The 12,362-nt window shown below is 44.9% G+C and overlaps 1 protein-coding gene and 1 long non-coding RNA gene across 6 annotated transcripts in view; one reads left to right on the forward strand and one right to left on the reverse strand.

Moving 5' to 3' along the window:
- Positions 1 to 12,362, reverse strand: part of FGF1 (fibroblast growth factor 1) — a 117,385-nt gene that overhangs the window by 11,996 nt on the left and 93,027 nt on the right. For all 5 annotated transcript variants that reach the window (XM_019506361.1, XM_019506358.1, XM_019506360.1 and 2 more), the window contains one exon: positions 6,417 to 6,618. In XM_019506361.1, coding sequence (XP_019361906.1) covers positions 6,417 to 6,585 — 169 coding nt within the window. In that variant the 5' untranslated portion in view covers positions 6,586 to 6,618. The remainder of the gene's footprint in view (positions 1 to 6,416; positions 6,619 to 12,362) is intronic.
- LOC109289996 overlaps positions 2,902 to 12,362 on the forward strand; it is a 71,026-nt gene continuing 61,565 nt past the window's right edge. Inside the window, exon 1 of the long non-coding RNA XR_002095480.1 lies at positions 2,902 to 4,571. This is a non-coding gene — a long non-coding RNA (uncharacterized LOC109289996). The remainder of the gene's footprint in view (positions 4,572 to 12,362) is intronic.

Here is a 12,362-nt window from a genome sequence, read left to right on the forward strand (position 1 = left end):
CCCCCCCCCCCCCCCCCCCCCCCCCCCCGCCGTGGCAGGAAAGAGTACTGGGGTCAAATGATGCAGCCTTAATCTGAAGACATCAGTTTTCAGACAGTGTTGACTGAGACATAGGCAGGTACGCAAAAATAACCTAGTACGTAGAGGGCATAGCACTGGGTGGCCGGCTAGGTAGCCGTATGCTTTGTGCTCCTGTACTTGTGCCTCAGCAGATCTGCAAACAATTGTAGTGATCACTGGGCCTCAGCATCTCTCTTGTCTTTATTGGTTTTGGGCAGACACTTACCTTTAAATCAATGTGTTGCCTTTTTTAGATATATATTCCCAGGAAACCTGTTGACTTATGCCATGGTTTGCTGCTTCTCTTGGGAGCCTAGCCTTGCTGTGCCTCAGAGGGGGCTGCAGCATGTACTTCTTAGACACAAACCTCAGCGCCAAAACAGTGTAGAGAAGCCTGTTTCAGTGCATATGGCCCATCAGCACCTGAACTTGCAGTTGTTGTCCCTGTACTCCTGCCTGCCATAGAGCAGCCCAGGCTTGCTGTCTCGCCTACTGGCCCTGGACGAGCTTTGAGAAAGCTTGTGTGCCCGGTTTATTCTCAGTTAGCGACATCCAGTCCCTTACTGTGTTTACTCAAGAGTGAGGTCATTTTCATTCAGTCCTCCAAGGGTGTGTGTGTGTGTGTGTGAATGAGTTTTAATCATAAAACTCTCTCACAAACTTCCTTCCACCAAAAAAAAAAAAAAAAAGGCTGTGTTGGGGGAGGAGGGAAAAACCATACATGCCTCTGGTTAAAATATAAGTGCTTTTCTTAGAGTTTGTGAAGCACATCTGGCTGCTCCCAAGCCATCTTTTAGCCAGAGATGGCTGCAGCATGGAGTCCAGTTATATTCCAGTAAATGTCCAGAAGTACAGTGTGCATGTGTAACAGAAAAGATCCCTCCTGCAAATTCAGTCCTTTGCATGTTCCAGTGATAGGTGTGGCACTCCACTTCCACAGTCCCAGACCACCTTAAGAGGGAGGTTTGCTATACTCCTACTTTCCCCATCTCTGCCTGCCCAGTCCTCCTCTGGCACTGATTTAAAAAAATGAAAGCCTCCCAAGCATTGAAAATGTAATAGCTCTAAGAGCCCAAGTCTTCCAAACTGAACCCTTTGAATTTCTGTTCATCTTTTTTCCCCCCTTACATGGCTATTTTCTGTTTTATATCTAAACAGTTTTCAGCTGAACCAGTGGTTCTGCAGAGCTCACAGTTGTTGCTGAATAGTTTAAACAGATAAGTTCAGCACTGGGCTGTTAGGAGTTGTGGACTAAGGAGTCTTCTAGGCTAGGGACAGACATTATGCATAAACCAGTTTAAGTGATCAGAAACTCGTTTAAACCTGTAACAGAACAGACATTCAATGCACATAAACCAGTTTGAAAATATCCGAAACTGGTTTGAGATGAACCTGGTTGAATGTAGTATCAGACTTAACTGATTTGGCTCAAACCAGTTTATGAGGGGTCTGTCCCAGATCCCTTGCTGGTTTAAGTTAAACCAGACCCGCCCAGCATCCCAGCATGCTCTCTGGGCTGGGCAGAGCTCTGCTCCAGTGACCTGGGCTGGCCCCTCCCCTCTGCTTTCTAGCCACAGCAGGGGCAGGGTATGGCCAGATGCTGGCCTGCCATGGTCCCTGAGGCAAATTCTTCCTTCCCCTCTCTCCCACCCCTTCTGCTGACAAACCCTGGGGACCGCAGCTGGCGTCTGCCAGCCCCAGCCTCACCTCCATGGCTTGACTGCAGCCAGGCAGGGACAGAGTTAATTCCTTCCTCTGTTCCCTCTCTCCCCCAAACCCCCAGGGGTTTGGCTGCAGTCTCTGAGGCTTGCCTGCAGCCAGGCAGGGAGGGGATTAATTCTACAGTGTGTCCCAGAGCAGGGTGAAGAGGGTGGAGGAGAGAGGCAACCTAGTTCCCTGTGTGTAGATCTAAGCCCTTGCACCTGTGAGCCCAGAGCTAAGACCTGCAGGGCCAGGCTGAGACGTGGGAAGTGTTGGGAAAGACCTGACAATCATCACACGTGCTGGAGATGTAGTTAAGGGAAGTTGCAAACAGCTTCACGAAAGAATGAAGATAGCTACATTTACACTATAAAGCGGAACATGTAAAAGGTGGGAATACCTAAACAAAGCCTTTCTGAATGCCTGGCTGTAAGCAGACACTCTGCCCTCAGGATTAGTAAGACTAATTCTTGTCTTACTGGTTTACATTTTAAGTTAAATTAAGTTGTGTATGCTGTGTTTTACGGGGCTGTATCTTAGCTTAGGCGAAGATTTTTGGTAGTTCCTTTTGGTAGTTTCTACCAAGAATTTGGTAGTTTTTGTTGTATGCTTTGCAAATTGCTGTGTTCAATACATGCTCGCTTTAGAGAAAGGACTTTTTCCCGATTCTCACTCCTCAGTCTGGCAGCAGCTGCCCCTGTGTTGTGCTAGCCTGGGCTGGTGCCTGGTAATGCCCCCTCCACTCCAGCAGGGGGGTGGTGAGAGCCTTGGAGGGCATCTCTCTTCCCTCTCCTTTGGCAGTGGCTGGCAGGCATGCTCTAGCACGCCCCAGCTTCTGGCTTGAGCCACTGCAGGAATGTGGCTGCATTTCCCATTTTAACAGAGAATGTCCAGTTATTAATCACTTTAAGCTGTGCCACTTAGACTAACCTGTAAAGAGTGAATCAATTCAGGCTTGGGCTTTTTGAACGTCTGTCCCTAGCCCTAGAGAAGGGGTGGCCAACCTGTGCCATGGCCAGGCTCTGTGATGTCATGTGGCAGGCTGGGTAGGGGGCAGGCAGCACAGGATTCCATGGGGCAAGAAGCAGAAAGCAGAGCAGTAGATTTAGCAGGAAGCACAGGGCAGGGAGCAGAAACAAAAGATGGGGCTAGGGAAGGGGTTCAGAGTGGCACTCAGAGAGGGCATGAGGCTTAATCAGTGGCATCTCTGGTAAGAAGATTGGCCCCCCGCTGCTCTAGAGTTTGAGGGCTGGACCTGACTAGTTGATCAGGCATCACAGATGAGGCAGAAAATGGCCTTAATGTAATAGTAGCTGGAGATTTTTCTGCACTAGCAGAATCTCCACATGATATAATGACTGTGTAGCAAGCTCTGTGTCCCCTGCTCCAACTCTTCCTGGCATAAGAGCTGCGTCACAGGGTCAGGAGCCATGCCATGGTGCGTCAGAAGTGAGAGGATATGTAAGCAGATCACTTTGCACCCCAGCAACTGCCGTCTGGTATATGGTCCCCGAAGGACTGACCACTCTTGCCAGTGAGCTTAGGGAAGAACTTGTGTCCCCAGATGGGGGAGTAAAACATTAGCTTAGGGTCACCTAGTATCTCTTCTTGCATACTGCACCAAGCACACTTTGGCCAGGCCCACAAATCTGGCTTTGGTATTTCTTACCCAGGAACTGGACTGGACTCCTTAACAGATATAGGAGATGAGAAAAATGTGAGAGATGTGAGTGTATTCCATTGATTGAGTCTCTCCTAGCTTAAATGAAATGAATAGCATTTGGTTGGGGTGTGTGTGCGCACATGCGTGTGTAATGCTCCTTATACATCACATATCCCATAGAACTTTACAAAGCAAAACTAAAAGAAATACATAGTTTGGACATGGAAGAAGAGAAAGGTGGTTTGAAAGTCTTGGCAACAGCACTTTATAGTTATATGAGTTTTCATCCTGAAGAATCTTCGTAATTTTAAACACATTTACATCCATAGTGCCAGTGAAATGTAACCACCTCTGAGGTGGAAGGTAGCAAGAATACTGCTGGCATGAGACTATTCCTATAAAATATGGAGAAGTTTTTACCCTTATTTATTAAAGCTCTGGAAGAGAGCACTCTGAACGTCTAAAAAGACAGCACTTTGGCTTCCTTAAAGGTCTCTCATGCATCTCATGAGGATGGCAATGTGGAGACAATGGAGCTGAATGCTCCCAAGAGGCTGGGAAGAGAAACGTTTATGGCAAGATGGGTGGAAACTACAGGAGTCACTGGAAGCACACATGCCGTGTATGTGATTCATAAAGAAATAGTAATTTTACACAGGCCTGGAACTGTGCAAATACTCCACGGTGCAAGTATATGAGAGACCAGACCTATATGCCGATGTGAGGAAAATGAAGTCAGCGGCAGGAATGCATTATTGACCTTTAAACCCTTGCAAGCAGTGACTGAATTTGTCCAAGGGCTGTAATCTTTCCATGACCTGATATTGCTGAAATAGTATTTTGACATGCTCCCCAATGAATGAATAATGGAACCAAAGAAAACCGTATTTCTTTCTTGTCTCAATAAAAAAAAAAAGGTTACCTATAGCACCAACAATATATTGTACCTCCCCGTCAAAGGATCACTTTAACAATTTAACTCCTGTTCAGTCTACAGGCAGAGACCCCTTCATCCACAACTGAAATGCAGCTGCCACCAGAATGATGTTCATCACTGTATGACAGTGCACAGCAGTCAGAGATAGCAGGGGAGGACTGGAAGTAATGAATAGTTCTGCACCCAATGGAGACTGCAGGGAGGTATCAGGTAAGCAGAACACAGTGACCTCGGTTTGGGTCCTGGAATTAATTTGTCGCAGATTGTTTCGAGGCCCTTTTCAAGCGTCCTGTGAAGACCACTTCTAGTGGCACAAGAGTTTCTCTCCTATTGTGATATTAGGAACATAGCACTGGAAGGGGCCTTCTGCGTCATTAATCCACTGCATTCACAAGCAAAGTATTGTTTCTTTAATGACCTGAGATGGCCTGATGAGAGAATTTGTACCTGAATAGCTTCTAGCTTTGGTGAAGTTCAAATCTAAATCGTGCAAGTCGAGCCCACTTCTAGTACTGACTTGGAGCACAGAAAGGCTCTTCTTGAAGCAGCCCTAGGACATAACCTCTGTGATCAAACTGGAAGAGCCTTAGCAGTTTGCTGGAGCAGCATACTAACACAGCCTTAAAAATCTGAAAGGCCCTTATCTCTGAAGATGGAAGTGAATACTAGAAACTGCAAACTTCAAGACAAACGGGGACCTGTACCTGAAGAGTCTCTCTGCGTGCCTGTACACATTCTGGGAGGCTGCTCCGACACTGTTATTGCTGCATATCGGAGCATGATTATTAGTGCACTCCAGCCAGCCTCCGTGTCTCTTGTATCAGCGCCCCCGAGCTTCAAAATGGCGGATGCGCTTTAGCTAAAGCTCATTAGGTGAGCTTTAGATAAAGCACCTCTGCTACCATTTTGAAGCATGGGAATGCTGATACACGAGATGCTCCAGGTGCCCCCCCATCCCTGCAGCACGTGTGAAAATGCCCTCTCTGCTTTAGTGGCTTGGCAAGGGATTCATCTCTTTGCTGTCTGCTGGAGAGGCTTTCTAGGGACTACACTACATCTGGTTCTTGTGTTGACCCTAGTAAGAGATAGGGGAGGAAAGAAATGAAAAGAATCTAGTCACAGGTGGGGACTCTGCTAACCGATTAAGTCTGTCTAATGTTTCGCTTAGACGTGGTAACAATGGTACCATGCCTGCTCTCTATGACAGGGGAGGCTGCATAAACACATAAAACACACATGTTCAGTATAGATTTAGCAATTGCTTTCAGAAAGAAATTAACTAATTTTGTTAAACAATCTATCACTGAAGAACTCCTTTTTTTTTTTGGCCGAATCTTTCCACTGGGGAGCTTGCACGTCCCACAGGAATGCACTGTGCTTTTGCTACATAAGGGAAAGGGAAGGCTACCCAAAGACACGAGCACATTCTGGGCAAAACATACAGATAAAATACATTCCACACTGAGGAATCTGGGCCTCGGCTCTTGCTCCAAAAGATGACTTAACTTGCAAAGAAGCACAGCTGTGACACACCGCCTGGGAAAACTGGTTCCTCACAATCCCACTACTGTGCCGAAATTTCTAGGCTGCAGTAAATGCAAAGATATAATAGATTTATGCCTGACTGCAGAGCCTGGATGTAGGCTGTGAGGATCTTCCTATACGTCTTTCTCCTGGTTGCTAACACCTTTTGCAACCTGGCTGTGTGTAGTTCGGCTGTTCAGGACAGACTGAAATGCTGTCTCTCTGGCTGTTGTCCCCCCCCCATGACTTCATTCCTATCTTACTCTTTCATAAATGTGAGGTGCTGCATGTACTGCCTATCAGTGTATATACAGAGCCACCTTCTTTGTTTCAAATGCTGAGCCATTGGCTGGTGCGCAGCCATGGGGAGAGGAGTGAACCTGGCACAGACTGCCTGTCTTTCCCTGACGGGAAAAGCAGCTGATGGGTAAGACCAGCCTCCCCGAGAGAAAGGGGCAGTAAGATACAGGTAGCCCTAGGTCCACAAGGGAAGTAAGAGCCGAGTCAAGAGCACATTTCTGATTTGCTTACTGTGTTGGTCGCTTCGGTCCCTTGTGCCATCTACCTTGCCATCTGGAAGTATCCTCAAGAAGTGGCCCCCATTGCTGCAGTACAGGAGTTTGGGTTTCTTGTAATTCCCCAAGGGAAGGTTGAATTTTTCCGTCAGAGCGGTGAAAGTTGTTATTTTCCCTTCAGCCATCTCTCAGCCTCTCCTGGCGGCAGGACTTCAGGGCTGTAAGAAATTCAGCAGGCTTATAGCAGTAATAGCAACAAAGTGTGCAGCACGCTTATTGTAGTCACACTTTTTGAAAGGGGAAAGGAAGGAACCAGGACCTGCCTGGAGGATCCACTGAGGTGGCCTATATCACAGGTAATTGTTTTGCCACGGGTTCCCAAGGTGATTCATACAGCGACTGATGTTTAAGGCAGTGACACATTCTTGAAGGTAGGGCTTTAAGTGCTGATATTCCCGAAGAGGGAGGGGGCTTTGGTCAGTTCCTCACTTTCCCATTGGCTGTAGCCAGGCTCATCGAGACATTTCTTTTTTTTTGTTTATATTTATCATATTAAATGTTTTTGTTCCTTTTTCTATTGACACACATGCTAAAATTACACCCTCCAAAAAAACACAGCAAAAACACACAATGTCTGATCTCAACCCACAAGAGGCAGGAAGCTCAGTAACTTGTACTCCGCCCAGGGCTTACCCTGACTAGATATTGCAACATGTTGTACGCTCGATAGCACATACTGCGTCATGCCTCTGCTGTGATAACCCACAGGAGTGGTTCAAAACGGAACAAAAACCAGGTATATCAAGGGATTGCTCAGGAGATCAGTAGTGTTTTCATTTGCTGGCATTTATTTGGGTATAGCTCAGATTGGCGGCAGCTGCAAGGTACACCTGTTTGGTCTCTGGTATATGCACTGAGATGGTGGGGTGAGTCTAATTAATGCTGGACTCATGTGTCTATCACACACAGCAGTTGGCACCCATGTTGTCAGGCTCATCAGAGCCAAGTCTTCAAGTGGAACAAATGTGTGGCTTTACTTCAGTTCAGACTCTGGCCCTGCATGGACCTTGAGAGTGAGCTATCTTTCGACCTCTAACAGTGATTCTGACCTCTTCTAATTTCTAATAGGAGTGAGGCAGGATGTGGGTTCCCCACAGGCCCAGCTGTTCCCCGTGCGATACCTGTTCTGCAGCACAGCCTTTGGTCAATAAAGCTGATAAGCTGACATTGTTCGTAGGCAGCTCTGAATGTACATGTTCTGGGAATATTATTCTTCATGGCACACATGCATAGAAAGGCCTGTATAAGCTTTCATGAAAAGTTAGTATCTAAATTTAGGCATACTTAGTCCTGTAAAAATGGGATTTAAGCTACCTGGCTTAGCAGCCAGGCTTTGTAGTGAGTGAAAGGGCTGATTTTATCTGTGTGCAGTGGTGAGACCGCTGCTGGAAGACAGCTTGCAGTTCCGGTGCCTTATATCAAAAGGGAGGTTGAAAAATTGGGGATGGCAGAAAAAAGAACTGTACAAATGATTCAAAGACTGGTGACTGCACCTTGCAGTAAGAGCTTTACACAGTTCCATCTATTTATATCTTATCACAAAGAAGATTGAGTCATGCCTCGATTTAAAATGTATAAAGGCATTCGAAGGGAGGAAATGCTGGGGACTAACAGGCTTGCTAACCCAGCAGAGAAAGGCATAACAAGAACCAATGGCCGGACGCTGAAGCCAGATGAATTCAAATTGGAAAGCAGAGGCAAATTTACCAGTGAGTGTGATTTCACCAGTGAAACAAGGTAAAAAGGAAACAGTGGATTCTTGATGGCTCTGGATGGCTCCCAATCCAAATCAGATGCACTTTTGGCAGAACTGCTTTAGCCAAATCCAAGTTATTGGGCTCAGTAAGGGGCAGTGGGTGATGCTGATGGCCTGTGGTAGGCAGGAGGTCAGACTCAAGAATCGAATGGTTCTCCTGACTTTAAACGCTGTGAGCAACTTTCAGCATCTTTTACTGTCTAAGATCCTTGGGAGCACTGAGACCAAATGTAAGGTTGAAAACAAAAAGCATTTTGAAGCCTGCAAGAACTGGACATTACACAACCCTTTGAAGCAGAAATGCTGGTAAGAGCCCTAAGTTTGCAGTAATGGGCATTAGATTAGCACATGCCACACCTGTAAATTTTAATCAGAAGTTGAAGAAACTTTATTGACTATGTAGTGTGTAGGCTTGCTGTTCTGTTTTTATTGCTTGACCACTCTGTCCGGGAAAACTTGCAGTGAGAGACAGGTCCATCTGCCTCTAATTTTCTCAGCACTAAATTTTTCCAATGTATATTGCATACTCAATGGCAGCTTGATGTGCAGACAGAAATATATTAGCATTAGCAATTAGCCAACTTTAGAAAGTTTTGTGGACTGATATGCATAGTGACCCAAGAGTTTCTATATTTACTCCAAGCTTTTGCAAACTTACCTGATTTTTTCTGGTATAAAAGCTAATTCTGAAGTCTCATGAAACCAAGTTATCATTCATATACTGGACTCCTTATATTTACTGTTTATACAGAAGTCGAGTTATAGACAAAATAAAGACAAAAGTATTGTAAATTCAGACATAGGAATACTTAATTATTTTCTGTTTTAACTATATTATAAACCTCATCCTCTTAGCAACAAGTTGTACATTATAAAAGAGATACAGCTGTACTATATGTGGCAGGATGTGCGGGGGACTAGACTGAGACATTAAATTACTAATATTCAAAGCAAACTGGAAAGTTATTGTGCATAGTTTTAGCTGTGTATTGTTTTATGTGTTGAAGCAAAAATCATGTGGTGAAAGTTTATAGGCTGTATGGTGCAGGAGGTCAGAACAAAGTATTATACTAGTTCCCCCTAACCTTGAAATCTCTCAATTTGTAAATGCCTGTAAAGGAATTAAGGGCTGGCTTGCCAGGCTGGGTGGTTTAGAAGTGAGTGTGTAGAAAGCTTCTTGGGTGACTGTGAATTGCATAGTTGCTGGTTGGTTTTCCTCATTCAACTATATGATGCTCAGCTATTGACATGAAAAGAGGCCAATAAATTAACATGAATCTGAACCTCAACCCAGAGTGTTTCTTCACTGAGCTCTGAGAGAAACCCAATATTTGAAACATCTGGTTTCTGCTGCATTTCACTACTCTTGCCCAACAAGAACAGTGCAAACAGGCACTGCTTGAAGGGATGGATGGGATACAATGTGAATGAACCACAGCTTAAAGCCAGAAGTTCAGTATACTAAATTGCCTGGTGGGTCACTTAGTACAGAATTAGGCTTTTGGCCCTGTGGCAGCCGCTGAGCTGTGAAGGGAGCTGCTGAGATTTTTAGGGATCCGAGTTTAGCTAAAAAAATGTTTAAAGGAAGGTTGAATCTGGCCTGTGAATGCAAACCTTTTTAAACTATAGTCCTTGAAGCTTAGGAGCATGCAAGGTCCCTCACGTTATGAGTAGAGATGGTGCTCACTCGAGCACCTGGGTCTGGGCACCTAAAAACTTGAGAAGTCTGGCTTTGATCCAGACTTTCCCACTGGCCACCCACCAGGCCAATGCGCACACACGAGGTTATGGAAAAGTTGGATCTGAATCTTCCAGCTCTGACCAGTCCCTAGTAACAAGCGGTTTACCAACCCTTCCTGTTACTTCTAAAATAACAGGCAAAGAATATGGGACATATGGCAAATGAGTGATACTCCTTTCATTTTCCCTTTCAAAATCAGTATGGAATTCACTGAAAAATAAATTGCTTTTTTGCTCGCTTCACAAAAATAATGCTGTTTAAGGGTCCAGAGCAATTGGCTGGTTCAGCGGATTGCTAAGCGATAAAAGCCCCTTTTACTTCTTGATACAAACCAGATTTCTGGTTCACATCCAGACCAGACTAGTTGTAGCTTTTTTTTGTAGTCCGGCAGCTTTATTTGGTGGCTTATATGAAAAAAATTAGTGGCCTCTGTCCAGTTCAGACTAAACAGATGTCCTCAATGCTAAAGCACCACCACTCCTGATAACTAATGGGCTTTTGTTTCCAGTATAAGCGGGGCAGCCAACGTTTGTTTGAACCCTAGGGACTACACATCCCTTCTGCTTCTTGAGGGGGTCTCTGTAGCTCAGGGCATGTTACTGGAAAGCAGTGCGGGAGCTCACAACTGCACGGCACAATCTAAACCTGTTCTGTGGTTAAACAAGGGGCTTTGTTCACCAGGGTTTTAACTTGACTTCTTCACCAGAGATGAGCTGGATCCCTGAACCTGAACCTCCTTTGTGAATCCGAGTTTCTCCTGACCGGTTAGACCTTTCTCTAAATGAGCTTTAAATGGGACCTTAGATTTGGCAAGGATTGGTACCTGGATCCAGGTGTCGTGATTTCAATCTAACTTTACAGAAACGCTTAGAGTGCAACAAAAAGTAGTAGTGAGATATGACCAAACTTTTTGCTTTCAGAGCCTTTTCCTTCATTCCTTTTTTTTTTTTTCAGCCTCTGAATCTATTTTTCCATCTTCTTCCAGAGGCTTTTTAGGTGGAATTTGGAGAAAAGTATTAAGGAGTATTCCTTATGCTCTTCTCATAAAAAGCTCCGTAATAATTTTTCATAGTCATCTCATGGAACAACACCCATGTCTGTTCCCAGTGCACTACTCAATCATTAGAAAAACACTGACATAATTACATTTAGACTTTCTCTTTGGCTCATGTGTTTGAGCTCTGGGAAGTCAAACATGGACTTGCCTCAGCCATTCCTCCGGGATATCAATATTTAATACAGGAGAATCATAGAATTAGATGGCTTTCGTTGTACAAATCCAGTAGTAATAATATTCTAATGTTGCAACAAGAGAATACAGCTGGGGATAATGAAGTGGGCAATGTGAATCCAGTGAAATGAGAGGATCAGCTGAAGAAGCAAATTCCTATATCTGTTTTGGTGGGGATGATTGTGCAAATTTAGGGCTTCTTTCCTGCGACACTTTTCCAACCTTGCCTATCACAGCTCTGCCTCAGCTCCTTGTAGCGGTGACATCCTGGTTTGGAGCAGGGGCACAGCTATGATCTGCAGCCATCCCGCCTGGAGTGTGCTGATCCAAGGTTATTTTCAAGTTTCCCCATCTCTCCGTTAGCCCCACCTGCCTCTGGTCAGGAATGGACGTGGCTGAGGTAGTTCAAGGAGAGACGTGGAATGTCTTAAAATGGAGGATGTCCCCCTTAACGTGATAAAGGAACCCTTTATCGTTCAACTATGTGGTGCTTTCTCAGCACGGCATTTATGATGCATGCCTAATTATACATGATTCCTGTATGGGACACCTCCCCACAGGACAGTCAGACCATGGGTAAGCTGTATTTGATGACTGCTGAGAAATGAATGTCTTGTCCTTGGAGAAAAGATATGTGCCACATTGTGTCATGCCAGTGTAAACTGGGAATACATGAGAACCTATAAAATACTAAATTTTATAGGAGAAATTGCAATCACTTGTAAGCTGAGTTGTCTGTACATGCCTGCCTGACATATTCTGCCTATGGAAATAGAAAATACTAAGGTCTGTCCCAGGGGCGGGCAATTATTTTGGTTGGAGGGCCACTTAATGAGTTTTGGCAAGCTGTTGAGGGCTGCATGGAAGTCCCACCCCCTAACCCTTGACCTTTGCCACCATAAATTATTCCCCTTGCCCCCAGAAGTACTCCTTTTGGCAAGGGGGTTGCCATCTTGGAACCAGAAAAAACCCAAATTATATTCTAAAAATCAAACATCTACTACAACATACATTAATTTGATTTCAAAAAATGTTTTTGTCCTGATTTACATGTGTTTGCATAGTGTAAGTAGAAGTGATTGTATAATAGCTTAAAATGAAGTCTTAGTTTTGTATATTGGGGGGTATGGTTGAGTGGGTACAGGGTTTGTTGGGGGCTGTGGGTATGTGTGTG

This window comes from Gavialis gangeticus, unplaced genomic scaffold, assembly GCF_001723915.1.
Source record: "Gavialis gangeticus isolate Ggan-Ray unplaced genomic scaffold, GavGan_comp1, whole genome shotgun sequence".
Lineage (NCBI taxonomy): Eukaryota > Metazoa > Chordata > Crocodylia > Gavialidae > Gavialis > Gavialis gangeticus.